This window comes from Ciconia boyciana, chromosome 2 (genome assembly GCF_034638445.1).
Source record: "Ciconia boyciana chromosome 2, ASM3463844v1, whole genome shotgun sequence".
In the NCBI taxonomy this organism is placed as follows: domain Eukaryota; kingdom Metazoa; phylum Chordata; class Aves; order Ciconiiformes; family Ciconiidae; genus Ciconia; species Ciconia boyciana.
Genome location: NC_132935.1, coordinates 50,175,443 through 50,195,528, shown reverse-complemented (window position 1 = coordinate 50,195,528; position 20,086 = coordinate 50,175,443). Strand labels below are relative to the sequence as shown.

The following is a 20,086-nucleotide window of genomic DNA, read 5'->3' as shown; positions in this document are numbered from 1 at the left end:
GATACAAAAAATAAACAAGGACAATTCCACTGATGATGTCCAACTTTCTTTCAAATTTTGGCCAGACACTATGGCAGACATTAGAGATTTAACGGTTATGCACACTTCCAAGCAGCAAATACAAGCCATTGAATAATTAAAAAAAAAATTGAAATAAGCTGTATCAATCTTTATCTCCCACTGAAGATAATTTATGCTCATGTCCTCTTTTGCAAAGGAACCCTTACAACACACCTCCAAGGTGTATTACTGCATACGCATACCACAGTTCTTTAAAAAAGCAAAACTAATATTACTTATATAGAAATGCAATATATATATTTAATAATGCATAAATATGTATACAAATTCTGGCTTGCAAAGTGACCTTCAGAAGGCCTAAATAAACATCCTAAAGGTTTCCTTCATGACACCAACAGAAGAAGCAGTCACAAGGGAATCAAAGAAATACTTTTACCACTTTCATCCAGGAAAAAAAAATAAACTTTACTTATTGTGAAGCAATAAAATCTAGAGCAGTATTGAAGCAAATCTTGCAGCCAGATGATTCTATGTTATTGAAACAGCAGGTGCTTCTGATTCAGCTGGGTCTTAACACATTGATCCCAAGAAGCAAATTTCATTAAGGAAACTCCATTATTATTACACAGAGACTCAACTTCCGTACAATCTTATTTAATTCCAACAGAAGCAGCACACTAGAAACTACCCCAAAAAGTGCCCCAAAAGACAGCGTGTATGTGTTTTTGTTTGTTCCCCCCCCCCCTTCCAGCACTCACATACAGAAGATCACTGCTGGGAATGAAATTTCAGAAATCAACAAGTGCACAACTTTCCAAGCATGGGGAAACTGGGGGAGGTGGCTCTCCTCTTTTAATTGTGGGTGGAGGAGAAGCCAGGAATAAGCCATGGAGCATGTGTCAGCAGCCTGCACGGAGACTTTGCAGCAACACATCCGAAAACAAACTGGCAGCTTCAAGAAAGAACACAGACCTCATCAGGTCACATCTTTCCATTTCAACACAGGCCAAAAAAAAAAGAGCACTTCACTGAATTAACCTCACGTGAGGCAGGAACGTCAGCATGTAAATTTAAGTACCCTGCCTGACTTCTTTGGCACCTCCAGCAGTAAGGCAGATGTTTTAATGCTGAAGTGAATTCCACAGCAATAGCGGAAGAAATAAGAACAGCTGGATCTCATGAAAAAGCATCTTTTGGGACACCAAGTGAAAGATGACTTCTGCCTCTAGCTGAGTCCCCTACCTAAGCAACTCTCCTCCTGTGCATGTTAGCATAGGTAATGCATTGTGCATGTTAACCTAAAATACTAGCAGATAAGGAATGCTATCAGAGGAACCACTCTTTTTTTTTTTTTTTTGGAATGCCTACAACACTTACGCTCCCATAAATAATGGGTCACATAATTTAAGAATTTAAAATTGTGTCTAGTACTTTATGAGCCTAATTAGAGCTTTACAGAGAGTCAAGACTTGGAGAAAAGGGCAGAATGGCAGAAGTGGGTAGCCCAGCTGAGGCTCCCGGACAACAAGGAACCTTGTGCAACAAGGCACTCCCCAGCCCACTGTCAGAAGACCTGCTCGATTCAGATCTGGCTTTCTAGACTCCTGGTCATTTTATTTAATTGACTTCCACTAAATGACTCAGGAAATGAAGGAAGCAGAGCAATGGCTTGGGAAGGAAACCATTTTATCTCATATTAGTCTAATTTAATATTTGAATAATTTAACATTAATCATTAATATTCAACATGTGCAAGAAATGTTTATAAATACTCATTTGGGTATCAGTACAGTGATCCATCAGGAAAACTGATGGCAAATGACAAGGCTTTTCCAACTGTTAATGCGAGGGCCTAAGCTCCACAGACAGCTGGTTTCTTCCAAGTTAAATCACCCTGGTACAGCTAGTCACTAAGTAATAAAACTCAGAGTTATCACTATGTCCTTCTGAAAGTTAACCTGTCAAAGATGACCAGGGGATTTTAAAAACTAGGGCAAAGCTGCCCCATCATTCTCTTAATTTAATAAGGCAATACTGTAAAGTTCAGGGTCTTCCTTTCCTCAAATCCATCCTTTTCAAAAACAACTTAAATAGACTGTTAATAAAACTTTAAAAATTAATTGCAATATCTAACAGTCTGTTTAGCTTTTCAAATCTTCTGATTGCCCCTTTCAAACTGAAATGCATCAGAATATTAATAGCCAACCCAGAGCATCAGAAAGTATTTTCGCTCTCCATTTTAAGTAAGTATAAGCAAACAGCTAAAAGCTGAACAGCAAATCCAGTTTAAAAAAAACCTTCAGATTTAATGAGCTAAAATGAGGTTAGTAAAACAGAAGATGAAACAAGATGTGTTGAAATAAGATTTGTTTGGATTTTATAGTTTGTTTATAAAATAATGCTTATCTCTTCTGAAGTTTTCAAGTGGTTCAAAAGCACAGTTAGTTCATGTGACAGATCTGGAGTTGGGAGGGAAATATTTTTATTCCCACCTCACAGATGGGTGAACCAGAGCAGAGGATCTGGCACCCTTCTTCTCCAGTGGTGGGCACAGTGAAGAACTGTCTAGACAGAACAGGACTTGCTCAGCATGTACCAGGGAATTACTAACAGTCAGATTTTTTTATTATTATTTTTTTAAAAAAAGGTTTTGAATGTGTGTCCAGGCCTTGAGACAAGTCTCTATCTATGCAGTTTCCAATACCGACGGGTTTATTTCTTAGAAATGTGCTTTTCAAATTTTAAAATCAGTAATATTTTTCCTGGTTGATTTTATTGAGCAAATTACTGCAAATTTAACAACACAGCACCCAGAAGATTTCAAGTATTTAACACCTCTCTATGAAGAGCAAGGAAGAGGACAGAGGGAGGACAGAAGCTCTCGTGGAGCTTCCAAAATAAATAAAACATATAGCCAATTCAATTTTCCATCTACTCTTTGCCTATGGAGCTCAGCAAGAGGAAAGGGCTGGAGCTGAGGAACACCTCCCACCTCAGCACCCAGGCCAAACATCTGAGGTCCTTATCTGCATCACTGCTTTAGTGTGTACCTGTTCCTTAAAAGCAAACTGGCTTTTGAGACAAGATCCTTTCCATGACCCGATGGAACTGAGAGTTGCTCATGTACAAAATGTGTGGGTCCAACTTTCACCCCCATCCTAATTTCCTCTTTTCCAGGGAGAAAGTTCAGACTAGGAAGGGAGAGAAGTATTTGTACGTTACTAGCAAAAAACGTGCTTCTTCACAATATTAAGTACAACCCAGCCTATGGGATTAAGACCTGTCGTACCTCTCTGTCAAGCCCGGCTGCTACGGTGATAATGTCACCAGTCTCGTTGTTGATTGTAAACATGTTTGGAGAGGGGCTGCTCGGGGCCTGTGACAAGATTCTGTATCTCAGCATCCCATTCTGTGCATTGGGATCATCAGCATCGATGGCAGTAACAGTCATCACGTAGGTTCCTAGCAGCAGGATAAAAAAATTGATGTTATATAAACAGTTTACTCAGATTACACAAGATCACTTACAAGCAATGGTCAAAGCATGTATTTCTTTTGGTAAACTCTGCACATTCCTTCTCTTACTTAAAACAAACTGGTTAAACCCAAGACTTGCCAACAGAGTAATTAAAATACATAACAGGAGATAAAAATACTTTGTGTTTATAAAATATCAGATTTGCTTAGAACTGAAGAAGCTCCATAAACAATGAAATCCTACAATTCTGCCATAAATAACATCTCTGTAACAACAGAGCTCCTCACGTTTTGATAAAAATGTTATTAATTGGGCCAAAGGAAATACACTTAATTTTCAGAATTGGTGCACATACTGACAGTGATTGAAAATCAATGTAAATAATACTCTTTCAAAGGTCTTTGAGATGCATGTTCTTTTCATCTCAAATGCCAAGTCAACACTGCAAAGTGAGAAAATACATTCCTTGTGCTAACCTTTCTAAAAAATTCATTTTGCACTACTGACAAATTAAGAAAGTGGTTTCAGCCATAGTGCAAACTTTAGTCTGAGCCGATTAGAATTTTAATGAGATGTGAACAACATTTAGGGTTTTCTCGAGAATTCAAATGAAACTGTTTGGTTTCAAATCCCAGTTTTTCCAAAGCCTCTGAGATTCAGAACTAGAACTGGATCTGCTGATATTTCAGAAGTCTCTTATACCCTGAGCTGTCAACTAAATGAATGTCAATGGCTATCGTGAACATAACCGCACGAACTGTGACACTATAAATAGGATTTTCAAAACCAGGAACCTAAAAGTAATATTCTTAAAGACTTCTCTTTTAGTTTATGTACATAATACTTTCTTCTTTTGGAAATTAATCCTAGCATACTAAAAAGTGAATTAAAAATAAGGTGAAATAATAAGACAGTATCTGAGATTTTGCTCATCACACTAATAAGACACCTTTGAAAGTGTTGCAACTCTGAAGGCACCCCCTTCATCACCTTCAAAATGTTACTGCATATACTTAGAAAGCCCAAGTATTACCTGGCTTTGATCCTTCAGGGACTGTCCCATTCCAAACCTGGTGTAAGAACTCAGGTCTATTGTCATTCATATCAATGACATTAATAACAATGTCAATAGGGTTTTCCACCTGGTTTCCATTTACGTCCACTGCGTGTGCTCTCAGCTGCAAAAATCATTAGAAGTATTAGCATTTGCACAACATACAGGCACAGATACAATAATGGTGGCAGGATGTTTCAGGCCAGACATTTTTAGCTCAATGTATTCTGTTATCTGGCACTGCTCCCTCATATCGACGATTTGAGTTTTCAGGTTGCTAATGGAACTGCTGTTCAGACTTCTAAACTATTCTAAGCTGCAGTTTTACTTCTCCGATTTGCTGAAAATGATTTTGAATCATGTAATTTCAATTAAAACCAATGCACAGTCATATATAAATCTGTTTTTAATAATGACCGTTAGAAAACAGACTCTAGAAATATGCAGATTTATATCAAACAGATAGCAACTTACTAACAATCCATAGGGCACAAACACTGGCATCAGTTTCAAAAATTCTTTACTGATACAGATATTGAATAGACATGAATGCATAGGAAAAGCATATGAAATAGATTTGTGTTACCTGGAACACCAAGGTAAGGTTTGTGATAAATCACTAGCAGTAAGCACACTGAAATTCCAGGCTAAAAATTAAGCTAAAGTTTATGGACCTGGTTTCAAAGATACCGAGACACTTAAATTTAATGCCCTGATTGTCAAAAAGGACTGAGTTTAAACATTTGACAGTCAGGTTTACCTAAATCATCTTAAATTGGACAGCCAAAAAAAAGGAACAGTACTTTCTGCAAATTTAAACCTACATCTCCAGGCCAGAGCCTGGCAATTGCTAGGCAAAAGAGCAACTTTCTCCTATAGCAGTCCTGCTGAAGCCCTTTTTTTAATATATATATATACACACACACACATACATGCATATATATATACACACACATATATATATCTTCTGGCTACAAACCTACTAGAAAGGAGCAAGAAGGCATTATTAACTCACAACTCTGGAAATTACTCATATAAATGTAAATTCGTAAATCAGTAAATCTTGAATTGCCAATGCCAAATTCTCAGTAAAAAAATCTTATGGATGCTGGAGCTGTTGTGCTCTTATGAGAGCTGCTCCCCCTGCCTCCCCCCAGATGCCTCCTGCTGCCTCCTCTGTTCGGGAGCAGCACTCGAAGGGCTTCCCGGAGCACAAGGCAAGGAGTGTTTTAATCCAAGACATGCTGGAAACTCTCTCTAGGAACTGAGCAACTTCTGTAATGATTTCAGTGTGGTGTCTCAAAAGCAGAGACAACTTTAGGTCACAGTGTGGTTTCCCCCCTTCCTTCAAACCTTTCTTTTCCACTAATACTGGAATCCATGGTCTACTTTGTCAATTTCTTTAGAGCAAAGAATATCATTTTCATAAGCTGACAGACCTAATTTACAATTCCATTAAAATGCTTAGATTTGCCCCTGAAAATGAAAATTGGTAGGTTATTCTTCCCATCCATTTCTCAAATCACAGCTGCTGCAATTCTAATAGCAGTCACATCCTAATTTAAGTTGCTGAATTAAAAGTAAACTTTTGGAAAATATACAATACAGTGGAGACTGTGATCAATGGTCTGTATTTGAAATATAAGCTACAGTATCCATATTTCAATCTTTTAAAATGACTTTATCTAAATACATTTAATCACTGTTTATGTATGGTTAATGTATTTAAGCTGCTTAAACATAGTAAGAGTTAGCCTTAGTAAGTACAATAAATACAAATCTGCTACAAACTCTTCAAATCATATCTCATAGAAAACTAAATGCCGGCTGCTCAAGTCATGTTTGAAGCAGATGTTAATCTTCAATTTGATAATCTGATTTATGGTAAATTAAACTCTTACATGAAAAGAAGCAATCTGCTCCCGGTCTAAAGGCTTTGTCACAGACAGCTGTCCTGAGATGGGGTTGATGATGAAGATGCCTGTTGGAGGTTGGTCAGCTCCTGGGCCAGTCACACTGTACCGTAGCGAGAGGCTTTTATCACGATCAGACCTAATCTACGTGTCAAAAAACATAATGTTTACATTAGCTACAAACAAACAGTGGATGGGACTGCTGCTGAGACAAGCAGCAGCTCTTTTTTCTTTTTTTTTTTTCCCCATCTTTAAGCTAAACTTGTAAAAATAATTATTCTGGAAATGATATAAAGTTAGTATAAAGCTTGAGGTTTTCAACTGCAATCTTTGTTTGTCAGAAAGCTGGTCAATGAATTTTCAGGAACATAAAAATATCCCTGCTTATTTCTCATAATAGGATGAACTGTATTACACCAAAACAAGTAAGTATTCTTACCTTAAACAGAATTGTTTAGATCCTAGAGAAAACATATACTATCATAAAACTACATAAGAAATTAAAAGTCTGTTTTGTTTGTTTTCCCTCCTCCTGCCAGACCAAAGCTACAGATGCTCTTCTGCTCTGGCAGTAGCCCTTTAGAAACTTGCTGTTTTTATTTAAAGACTGAACTTTGGTCTCATCTTCCAAGGAAAAAATTAAAGGTCAGTGCATTTGTGAGCAGGTGAATCACCAGCATGCACATCAACAAAGCAGAGCAAAACTATATCCTATCAATTTGGACTAATGATCTACCAAGTTCCAACAAATCCTCATACAAGTTCATCATGACTGACCAGTACCACAACTGGAAGCCTTCTCCTGTGCTGGGCTCCTGGCAACAGCCACATCTGTGCTGCTGAGTCCTACGGAGCACCTAGTGTCCTCACCCCATCACACCCCGCTTCCTCCTGCCTCCTGGTGCACTCCTCCTCCCGCTCACCCCCACGCCGTTCCCCAGGTAGAAAACTACAGTGCAGAAGACTGGAGAACTCCTGAACTGGCAGAGAGCCTCATAATCAGTTAAGGAAGTTATCACAGTAGTTACCACCCAAACCAAGGTCACCTTCCACCAGTACAGGAGCATACGGACAACTTAAAAAAACCTAGTAAATGCAGCCCAGCCCAATATGCACAGAGGCAGCAACATAAACCAGCCCAAAAGACTCTGATAAACATTTGGCCTATGAACAAGACATCATTCACACAAAATCTCTAAAAGAGCTCTCTGAAGGACACTGAAACCACATTTCTATTAACTTCCTTACCCTAACTAATTCCTGAGGAAAAGGTCCTCTGGAATTTTCTGGTAGGTTGATTGGAGGAATAACCCAGTCTCTCTTCTGCCTCTTCAGAGGGCTGCTGTGCTTGTATTGTTGCCATGGAAATACGATGTCTTCAATTTTCTTTTGGTCCTTTCCCAGGTACAAGATAAAATTAAGCACATGTTAGAAGGAGAATTACTAGTAGACATTATAAAATAACTCAGATACAATTACACACTTGACTGAAAGGCTGTCTTTCCTCTGTGTTCACAGAACTATTTTATTTGCATTCACAGCACAGTATGAAAATAACCAGTATTATTTACCACTGCACTGCAAAATTTTAAGAACTCCTTTTCTTTTTTCCTTATTCAAGTTGGAGGAGAAATGGGATTATAAACCATTTATAACATGGCACTACTGTGTAAACTATTCTGCACTTTCTGAAAAGTAGTTAATATTTTGCAGAATTTAATATTATGCCTTTATGTATTTCTCATTAGCCAGAACTTCAGTTCAGGTAATGTGCTACTGTACATTAAATTTAGATCTGGGTGTGCTAAAATATAATTTGAGTTCCAAGAGAAGTTTAATACATACTGGTAAGGAATGCTTCAAATATTTATGACCCTATTAAATCCCATAGAATTAATGCTGTAATTATTTTAAACCTATGTCAGCCATGATGGATGCAGTAGATGACCCACTTTGCACATTGGGCATTAATCTCTGCTGGCTGTCAACATTCCCTTCCTATTCCCTTCTATATCTGCACTCATTTCAGCCTTTGGATGCCACCACACATATAGATAGCTATGCTAGCTTGCTTAAGGGTAGAGACAGGGTGACAAAAACTTTTTCCAAATCTTTTAAAAGAGAAAAACTTATTTAAAAAAATATAATCAAATATGCCACAGAGTAAAAACAGATGCCCAACTGAAGGCCAGATTCCACTACTCTACATTCTGCTGATGGCAACGATGCCTGAACTGGATCTCTGGAAAGAACAGGGCATGCCCTGGCATACCTAAGCATCTACTCTTTTACTCTACTTCCAGAGACAAAATGACAACATTTCCTTTGTTAAAAACATGCCTTAGAAGATATAAAACAATCATCAAGTAAGCAAACAAAAACCTGAGGATTACACAGCGTTGGTCTCCAGTGTGTTCTCAGGAAAAATGTCTCTCATAACCACACTGTCTATTTTGACATTATGCTTAAATCTTTAATGTGTACCTATTACAGGTATGTTAATCTATGAATAAATTTTCTTCTTTATTACTGAACGAAGCACTTTGTAAGAGAAGGTAAGAAACAGCAGGCAGCAAGTAATATAACAGAAAAAGGTAGTAGACCTAATACTGTTTTCCTAAAGTAAATGCATTGTTATTTGTATATTGCTAGCTTTGATTTTTGTTACAGTACATGGTTTATCCTATGGCAGCTTCCAGCAGAGGGAGACTATCTTCCTTACTAAGTAGTGCTGGAATCATGAATAATTTACAATCTCCATTTGATTATGAAGGGACAAGACAAAGCCAATATTCCCTGCCAGAAATGCTTTCCTACTACTGCTGTAAATCTACAGCTCCCATCTAATAAACGTGACTGATGCATTCTAGCACGAATTTTTTTATTTTGTGGTTATATTTAACTGCTGGAATAAATACTGTAATACTTTCAAGCAATTTAAAATAAAGAAATGACCATGTCCGATTTAAATTCAGGTATAAATCTCAAACTATACAAAAAAAAAAGCTCAAACATAAATGAATCCTATATACTTAAACAGGCATGCCTTTCCATGCCTTAGCAAAGCTACAGAGTAACAGGCTATAAAAAACGTTCTTCTGAGGCTCCAGCTTTGCATGCACTAGTTGTCCCTTAATAAAATGCCTCATGGAAAGGTACACGACAGACAGAACCAAGTCCCTGTTTTTAGGCCTGTTTGCAGAAATACATTTATACAGGCTGCGTTTAGTTGTTGTTTTACCTTTTCTGAAGCCCCTGCAAAGGCTGGTTCAGGGGTTAGCTTCACTCTCATTTGCCATTCTTCCCGGGTTTCCTTGTCTTGAGCAGACACGACAAACTCTGTGGGCTCTGCTGAAAGTTGAAAGCTTCGCTCTGCATAGACGACACCATCTTCACCTACTCTGAAATCTCCTGGCTCACTGCTTCCAAAGTGTATTTTTTTGTTTCCATCACAGCTTCGAAACCTCACTGTAAAAGACACAAAATGAAGAACAAAAAATGAAAAAGCAGCCCACTTGAACTCAGTGTGACATAAAATGCATTAAGAACAAATATTCAAAAGCAGAAAGACTTAACTTGTTGCTGCTATTATCACATGCAATTATCAGTTAAGACTTGTACTTTAGGGGTCAGTCCACGTAACAGAGATATCCTTCTGTGGGCTGCTAGGCAGAGTTTTTAACCCTAGAAAGACTGCCTCCCTCCCAAAGACCCATCTGCCCAGCAAGAAAACCATTTCCTTCCATGTCCTGTGCTGCATTTCAGTCGGTTTCCAGTGGAATGGCTGCAGGGATTTGCACCTCAAGCCTCACAAAGATCCAGTCAAGTCAATTCATTAAAAAAACTCAACAAACTTAATTACGTTGCAACCATAATTGTAAACACAACTGTGCTTCCAGCACTTTCTCTGCCAAGGAGGGTAAGGCAGAAACCCAGAAGTCCGTTCAGAGATTAACTTCTGTCCCCAGCTCAGCCTGCGATTCAGCTGTTACCATCTCAGATCATCTCATCACTTATGAGCTCTGGGCATGAGTTTCCTCATCCCTCATCTACAAGAGAGAGGCAGCAGTAAATACTTACCTCACAGAGAAAATCTAAGTTAAAGACTTCACTTTGTTTTGTTTTGTTTTTTTTTTAATTAAAGCTATTTCATGTACCACACATGTCCATTCATCTACTTAGGAGTTACCCATTCTTGCTTAATTCCCCCCCTCCTTCCCTTCATCCTGTCTGAAAGATGCACATTGGAACAAGAAGTCAGTAAAACCGATTGTATAGATAATGATGTGAAGTGCACAAAACAGAACTGATAACAGGTTGCTGCTTTCTTTACCCAATTGCTTTCACTACCACTTATCTTCTGGGTTACTGCAAATAATAGTAGGTAAAAAATGAAAGTCTGCTTCTCTAACCAACGATTGTTCTTTAATGTTTCCAAAGCATTATGAAATATTTTGATTGTATGGGCAATAGAAGTGCAAAACATCATTATGAAGGTTGTGCTGAAAAGCACATAGTGAAGATGAAGATGAAATGAGGCTTTATGCCTCATTTCAGTTATTGGACTTTTTATATTGTGCTAAACCATGCACAAACTATTTAGCTTCAAAACCTAAAGGTCCCTCTCAAGAAAAATCACTACTAAATGTCATCCATCATATGCTTTCTTCTGTAATGCACTGTTTCCAGGAAGGTACTGAGAAGAAGAATCATACCTTTTTGTATTTGAACTTCAAAGACCAAGCTGATGTTCAGATGACATATAAAATTTGTTTCTTACTGTACCCTTTCAGTTATCCAGAATCCCCGCTTTGCCCTCTCCTGACAGAAAAGACTGTACAAAGTACTTCTTTGAAAGGGTCCGTCGTGTACAAAAATGAGACAAAGCACAGCACTCCTCAAAATAAATGATAAAACGTCAACCTTCTTAATACTGATCTTGCTGGGCTGGGCAGGGATATTGCTCTTTCCAGATGGCTCGCAGAGTTGGAGGGTCTCCCTCCATGAAAGGCCAGCCTCACCTCGGGGAGAAGAGCATGCCTGGTCCCACAAAGCACTGAACCCACGAAGAACAAATCTGCCTGGGTAAAAGGCTGAAGCCTCACTGCTAGGGCTCCTCCTGCAGCCCTCCTTGTAGATGTTGCCTCAGGTCTCCCTCATTAGCAGCGAGAGTGCTTCACTGAAATGCTAATAAATACTCAGACTCTTACACAAGCTTCCATATATATTATACTCTCTAGGCAATCCCTATTGCTCCTCAGGTCCATCCTACCTGCTCCATGAAGTACAACTGACTTCCTTTCCTATGGATCTACAGACTACAGGTCTGCAAGAAGAAGGTGACAGAACCTCTGGTTTGCCGTTCACATTGGAGGAGAAAATTGACAGGCAGAAGTGTCCACCTCCCAGATGTCAACCACCCAAGCAATCTCCCACACTTTTCAACACCGAGCCTCGCGGCTTGAGTCAGCTTACCGTGACGGTATGCTGAAACGCAACAGCCAGCTGAGAAAATGCACAATTCTAAGCCAAGGATATAAAACTACCAGTTAAAACAACTATACCAGTACCCAGACATCATTACCACAGTCCTAATTCTGTAATTCTGATTAGCCTTCAGATTCTGATTAACCTTCAGAGTTCTTCTGATTAACCTTCAGAGCTGGATATTCTGTATTGTTTAGCACAAAAATAAAGAGGTGTTTAGCACAAAAAGTCACTACATCTAATGATTTAAAAACTTAATGACTGGACTACCAAACAGCGCTGCTGGTACTTGGGTTCAGAGGCACAGACCACCCATACCCCAGGCATGGAGAAAGCTGTGCCTCCTCCAAGCATCATCTCTGTTCACAAACAAAACTCTCAGTTAGAAACAGTTCACATTAAGAGACTAAGGAAAAAAAACAGCCAGCAATATATCCCATAGCTCTGTGCCTCTGCTGACCTCTCATCTCAGCTACAGCTGCTCTCTAAATCTGCTCTTCAAAAGAGTGTCTTGACTGAAAGGACGAAGAACGAGCCAGATTCACCTCTGGCTCTTCTCAGACTTACTTCTGAAAAGTAGGGAGTGGGAAAGAAAATGAATATTAATCTAAACTTTGATCATTACTGTTTTTCAAAAAGGTGAAATTTAAAATGAGTAGTACAGTCATTATGGTCCAAAAGACTAAGATATCACAACAATATTTTATAAAAAACTATTTCCCAACTATTGCACAGTAACATATTAATTTTTTATATATTCAAATTCATAAAGAAGAGCATTTCTTTCCCCCCCATCTTCTTACATGTAGACTCCAGTAGTCAAAAAACTCCAAGAAAAAACCACCCTGCTAGCCACTTCATTGATATTCCTCCTCCAGGCGACTGTATATTATGAGATTCAATGAAAATCCCTTTCCTTTGACAGTATCCTGGTAAAAATGTATGAAGTTGTCAATGCTTTGTGAGAATTATTCTCCCTTTGCAAGGAGCACACCTTTACAAATTATACTCAAGTATAACCATCCATAATTAAATTACCTTGACAGAGTACAGGTTATGCAGTAGCTACTCTCCCCCCAGCTGCACGGTTGTCGGTCTTGTAAATTCGATTTAGATCACTTTGCTTAATTTTTCAGTGTTCAATTGGTATGAACAAAGAGTGATTTCTGACTGTAGCTTTTTAGGCAAAGATTTTTGCAAAAATGCGACAGGATTTTTTTTTCCACTGAGAATAATGACTGTTTATACCAACCATATTCTTTCTAACAACCACACGGAAGGGAGGCATGCTTTCCAAAAGTCATTTTCTGTTGACAGATCAATCGTATGGATTCTTTTCATTTTAAAAAGGCTTAACCAGATATACTATACAGCATCTAGTCACTTTATATGCAATAGAAAGAGTCATCAAGTATCTTATTTTACTGCTTTTTAGTAACACTCTCCACATAAATGATCAGACATGAGTATCTCACAATCTGTAACAACTCACTGATTTTTAAATATTTCTCTTTTGAGTATCTTCTGCACCTTCTGAAAAGTATCTGCTTTTTAAAAGATTTCTAAGTATATTATTTGAAAGTGCTAGGAAGTATTCAATCATATCTGAAATATAACTATTTTGGTTTTAAAGAGAATACCTTTGGTCCTATCAGAACAATAATATGCACACCAGCTTTGATGCATGGAAGTAAATGCAATTACTTCACATGCTCAAAATAAGGCCGTGCACAAGGCTTAAAGACCCTGTTTTTTTAAAAACAGAAGAAAAACTGTATTTAGTATTAGCATATGATTATTATTAAACATTAGACCCTAAGACAAAAGTATCCTAATTTAGGAGTCTTTTCTTGTCCTAAAAACCAAGATCAGTGTAATCTATTTAAAAAAGAAAAAGAGAGAACCTCTGTGACTACAACATTCTAAAATGAAAATCTACAGCTCTGTGGTATTAAAGCAAGCTTTCAAGTTAACACTCCTGCATGGAAGTAATTACAACATATGCATACATGCGTAGTGTACAAAACATTAAGAACTAAACATGCAAATTCATTTAAAGTGCACTAGAGAGCTACACCACTCATATTCAGGTCTAACGAGATGAATGATTCATACTATCTGTAAAATACATGTTTAACCTCATGTACCTTACTAGTAATCTTCAATTACCTAGAACCATTTCTCAGACAATAAAACCCCTTTTTCAGCTACTCATGTTGGTTTGCACTCTTTGACAACCTGCTTCTGCTCTTTTTATCTTAGGCAAGTAACACCAGAATTACTCGACCCAAGGACTGAGCACAGAATAATATAACTGGCTATATTATTAACATCAGTTTTTTGTGAAAATATTCCTGTACAATATAGAATATTAATACAGAACTTTCATTACTCACTTTGCTCCCAAGACAGTTGTGTTGAGTTTGCCATCTGGATTTCTACACTTTGGAAATATCCAATTCACTTCTAGAGAACATCCACATGCACACAAACAAACAAAAAAGTGTATTTCCTTCTGTAAATTTGGTGGAATGGTATTACTCCTCTTGAATGCTATTCTCAATGACTAAGCATCAACCTCAAGGCTAACATTCACTCAGAGGACATTATGGAAATTGCAACAAATTCCAAGTGCCGGCAACATTATGCATTCCAGCAATACGGTTAAGATGGTGTATCATAAAATGGAAAACCCAGGTGTATTTAATCCACTCAGGATCACTCTGCAGCAGATTAAATAAATGGAATAAGAAAGTAGCTTATATACAGCTACCTACCAGATACCACTTTTACCTTTGACAGAATGAGAAATTATATGGAAACATTCTGCTTGAACTGTCTAGCTATCTGCATACTTAATATCTGAACACTACGTTCCCCAAGAACACTGTATTTAACAAGTCTTCCTACTTTTCAGAGAGAGAAACTGTTGAAAACTACACTAAAACACATAAAAAAAATTAACTCCTTTATAAATTAGTCATTTATTCAGACTGGTTACTTCTGTATCTGTAAGGTGATCTGTTAGTCCTACTAACACAGTGCACATGCTCATATTTCAGCTCATGGCTTGTTAAGAGTGGCATGTGAAATGCCCATGAGACATCCTTTACTACAATTATAGGTAACTTTCAAGAGAAGTGGGGTTTTGACATCATGGTGGACCGTTATAATCACAAAGAACTGAACTACATTCTAACTTGCCTTTTCCATTACCAGCAGCACTTTTAAAGAGGGTCTGATTTTAGAACTTCCTGAGACCAGCTTAAAAACATTATTTAATTTTTGATTTTGATACATTCGTGGTCTACAGCAGCCAGGAAAATGTCATCTTCTCACCTATAAGCTGAGAAAATTAGCTACAGAAATTGCTGATGCAAAATAAATATGGAATATAATCAGGTTATTTTAGACAACGACATTTTCCTACCTGTATAATTCAATTTGTCATTATATCCTTTAGAGATATTTCAGTAGAGCAGTGTTGTTTCTAATGGGTTCTACTACTCTTTTTTCTAATTCCCTTTTCATTTCTACTTTTATATTCATGCACTAGTTTATCCTGTACTCCAGACCATCCAGAAAAATCTCAAAGCGCTACTCATTTTGAGCCTTTTTGGAATAACCGACCTGCGACACTTTAAAAGAAAGCCTGGCTGTCAAAAGGCAGCTGCTAACCACTTTCTGAAAAGCAAGCCTGCTAATTCAGTAATTTGCTTTTGAAAACCTCCGCCTCTGTGCTGAGCACTGCGTTCTGCCACCCCAGCCCACGCCAAGTAGAAGGCTACTTCAGTGAGTCACACGAAACCAACTGGAGTTTTGCCACTTACTAAGGGCCAAATATGGCCACTTGCTTCTAATTCCTATTTTCACTTGACTTGACAAGCTTTACAATCTGGTGCCAAGTGAAAGCCAGCCCATGAAGCTCGCAAGCAGGGGGGGGGGGGGGAGTCATGCCCAAAAATTTCAACTGAGATAAATCTGGGGATACATTCAAGCTATTTACCAACTTTAGGTGTTTCATGATCTGACTCACAGTAGCTTAACTTTCCACATTTCCATGCTGTGCTGTTTGCTTAATCATTTGTCTATTCAGTTAGGAAAACTATAATTAAAAGGAAAAGTGATTTGCAAGAGTTATGGTTTAATTCATACTGTACACTTATTTCATTAACTGAAAGCAGTTCCAGAATGATCTAAAGCAGGCATTACGTAAAACCTAGTACTAATATATGACTTTACTCTATGGAATTAAGATGCTGAATAGTCTACTGCAGAAAAGATATAAATTTTTATGAAAAGTTGTATGATATGCTGGTAGAAATAATTTGTGCTGGTTATTGCAACTGACATTCATTCAATGCAATGCTCTTTACTGCCTCACTCCCCAGACTGCTAGTTCTAGACAGACAAATATGCACATTTCCTAAAATAAAATACTTTCAAAGCAATCCGGCAGCCTACACAACAGCAGGTCAGTGGACACAGACATCCCTCTCCCTATTTCTGCAGCATGTATTTTTCATTCGTAATTTGTACAATTGCATTTGGAGATTTTTTGAAGTATTTTGTTGCAGGTGCAAATGGGAAATATTAAAGCCCAGCACATACTCTGTCCTATATTAGAGGACTGCCTCCTCATAAACCCTACTAACTTAAAAACTAAAGTCTATTTTTAAAGTATTTTCTTTCACAGGTAGCTATCACCAGACTGTCCAATTCTTGCATTCACAGTGAAAGACTCACACAGTTCTTTAATAAAATGCCATCTAGTTTCCAGTTCCCATAATCCTCTTTGTTTACAGAACAAAGTCGTAACAGGCATGCCAGAATGAAAATGGGGATAATGTTCTTTCTATTCGATAGAAATGCCTCTGCAGCTTTTCAGAACGGGAATACCAGCCATCAGCAAAACACAGGACTGGTATCTCAAACAGAGTCCAAATTATATCTGATTCACTGATCCTTTTCAGTCCTTGCCTCTACCACTCACTGACACAAAGATCTTCTACACTTTGACACCCCTTTTGTCTTTATTTAAAAAAAATAAAATGCAGGAAAAGAGAATAAGCATCTTTGAGAAGGGGAAGTACTTATATTTCGACAACTGCTTTTGTTTTAAAACACAAAAAGGTTTCTTTCCCTTTTCCTCTACTCTGTATTGTTTAAGGCAGTTTCACTGTAGATGAGCCTATAGGCCCCCGCAGAGTTCCGTGCAAGCTTTTTTTCTAAATGATGCTAGCTGAAAGAAGATTCGGTAATAAACATCATTTCTATACTCTGGAGTACGCAATGCACCTTTAATACTTTCCCAAGTATACCAATCTACAGAGTAATAAGAAGAGGGATTAAACACTAATCTCTTATACCCATAATGCATCAACTGACTACACCTGCTAAAATCCAATTTGGTAATTAAAAAATACATCTACTGAACAGTCAAACCAGGAGACTAAAGGGAAAGTACAGTCTCTGCAGATAGCTAGAAGAAAACAGTTTCAAAATTCAGGCACTTAACACAAACCTATTTTTACTTCTATTCATTTTTATGTGACCTTAAGCAGTGTAAGAAACAAATACCTACAATTATGGTGCAGCAATTAAAGGGCAGTTTTATTGCTACAGTAATGACTTAAATATCTAGTAAAAACTAGATAAGCAGCTTTGCCTCTTACTCTGTCTTTAGAAAATGCAAAAAAAAGTTAGCTTATTCTTTTTTTCTCCCCCTCCCCTCCCCCCTTGTTAGCAATAAGGAGAGCGAGAACAGAGAATAGATGCTTTTGTATGTTCTCTTTGCTAGCTGTTCCTGGCCCAAAGTCCTTCTAGGCTTCAGGTTTCACGTTTTTTTCTAGCTCTTCTTTCTTTCTTTATTCCTCCTCCTCTCCTCTCTCTCTAGCTGTTCTGTTTTCTAGGGTTTTTTTAAACTTACTTTATTCCCTGATGCTCCCATGTTTCCTGCCCCCTCTTTCAACTGTGCTCCTGACAGAGGTGCAGAGGTGCCGAAGCATTACTAATTTCAGGCTGACAACCCAGGCTGCAGCTCAGGCTTCAAGCACACCTAGGCAGAAAGAGCCTGTCACTGGAGGGCTGCCTTTTAAAAAATAAACTAATTAACTAACTAAATAAAAATGCAGGCTCCTGGAGTTTCTGTAAAGAGCCAGGACTTGCTGAAATCCAAATGGGCACGTACTTTCAAATGAGCTGATGATCTGTTTCACCAGTTCAACTGGTCAGCAGTTTTCCATGGTGACTTAAGCCCCCATGCTAAGAGGGGTTTAGGAACAACAACAGAACATAGGGGAAAAGCATGCATATATCACGTTTAGGCTATACGTCGCTTCTTACCATGTAAAGAAACAAAATTAAATAAAATTAGGGATTTTTCTCATTAAGTTACAGGACTGCTCAGGCAGAAGTGAGTGTTTTATTTGCATTGCATTGCAACAAACAAAAATTCCCAGCTCTGACAAAATGGCAGTGATCCGGCAACACTCCTGCTTCCCATTTAAAAAACAGTGTCTTGAAACAGTTGCGGGACCATTTAATATTCTGTATTCTGCTGCATACCCTAGGATACCACCCATCACTTGGAAGCACATTTTGCAGTCCCTCCCAGGTATCTATGGATGCAGCAAGGGGAAAGGGGACATCTTTCCCAAAAGTTGCTCTTCAACTTCATAAACCAGTGCACATTTGAGTGTGATGACCCCCCACAAACATCAGCGTTGCTTCTCCTCTCTCCTTTCCTCCCTTCCTCTCTCTGGTCTGTCCAACACTGTCGGGGAGTGACAAAAGCCACCAGGTCATCCCTCTGGGCACACTACAGTCTAATTTTTGAAAGCTGCAATTATTTTAAATGATTTTTAAAAGGTCCTTAGTCATCCTCAAGTTACCACAGCAGCTCTGCGTGCCACTTCTTTCCTATAAGAGGACTTCCGATATCTCTGGGGGGAACCTGGAGAACCTCCCAGCCAGCAGAGCTGGACACGGACACTTGGACACAACTGCACCAGCATCCCCATGGCAAACAGCGGGCACAGCTGATCTCAAAGCAGAACCACCCTATAATACAGGGGTGCTCATTACCTTACCAAATGGATAATGGTGAAAAAATATGCTATTTGCGTGAACACTGCACTTTTGTATCAAAAAAGGGCAAGAAACCTACTAGTTGCCACACAGGGTGGAAGAAGAGCAGAGAGAGCCTAGCAGTATTCACACTGATGTGTCAGATAGGAATAAGAATCATAAATCCCAGGGATTATACTATCACTGGATCATGTCCAGTAGGCCTCAGGCAGAAAACTAGTTGCCATGGCAGCTTAATGTTATCTAGTCAGACCTCAGGTTTTTATTATTATTATTATTAAACACAGATATCTGACCTTAAAAATCAAAAAAGCACTTGGTGACTGGTGCAGGCTAGTACAGTGTATTTCACAGCCAGGCCACAGTAGTACTTCCCATAACAAAGCAGAGGACTCAAAAAGCTAGGGTGATACGTCTATCTCATTATAAGGGAGTACCTGTGGGTGAAAGTAACCTCTAAATGGGAATTCTCTCCCTCTATGTATCACTTTCATAATTTAATATGGCAGAGGTCATGTGCTAATTAATCATTAATTAATTAAACATTAAAGAGGGGGAAATACCAAGAGAACTGGAAGGAAAATACCTAGTTTCATGTATTGGAAGGTACCTCTATCACCTGGGTTGTTCATTCAGTAGCTTCTTATAGCATCTCTCCAAACACCTCACATTCCCCCTAGATGCAATAAATGTGTGCAAATACCTTAAAAATAAACGAAGGACTGCTAGTATTAGCCATCCTGTTTAAATGAATTATAAATATATAGGGAATCATTTGACACTGCTGGAATGTTCACCATGGAAGTTCACCTGAAACACTGCAACACCATAGTGAAACCTTAAAGTTGTATTCAGTCCTACACATAGCAGCAAAGAGTACATATTTACATGTTTTTCCTCTTGAGCTAAAATAAGTACAACGATCAGGAAAAAAAAAATAATCCAGTACTGAAATACTTTTTAGTGACTGACACTTAGTGAATACTCCCAGATGATTGTTAATTACTTCTGTCTTCTTGGTTGATTACCTAAACCATATCGTCA

At 38.2% G+C, this 20,086-nt stretch overlaps 1 protein-coding gene across 1 annotated transcript in view; it reads right to left on the bottom strand.

The window, feature by feature from the left end:
* The window catches only part of CDH2 (cadherin 2), a 121,772-nt gene that overhangs the window by 30,496 nt on the left and 71,190 nt on the right, over positions 1-20,086 (bottom strand). Inside the window, exons 3-7 of the mRNA XM_072852577.1 lie at positions 9,708-9,934; positions 7,715-7,861; positions 6,455-6,610; positions 4,533-4,677; positions 3,311-3,483 (exon numbers count right to left, since the gene is read on the bottom strand). Of these exons, the coding sequence (XP_072708678.1) occupies positions 3,311-3,483; positions 4,533-4,677; positions 6,455-6,610; positions 7,715-7,861; positions 9,708-9,934 (848 nt within the window). The remainder of the gene's footprint in view (positions 1-3,310; positions 3,484-4,532; positions 4,678-6,454; positions 6,611-7,714; positions 7,862-9,707; positions 9,935-20,086) is intronic.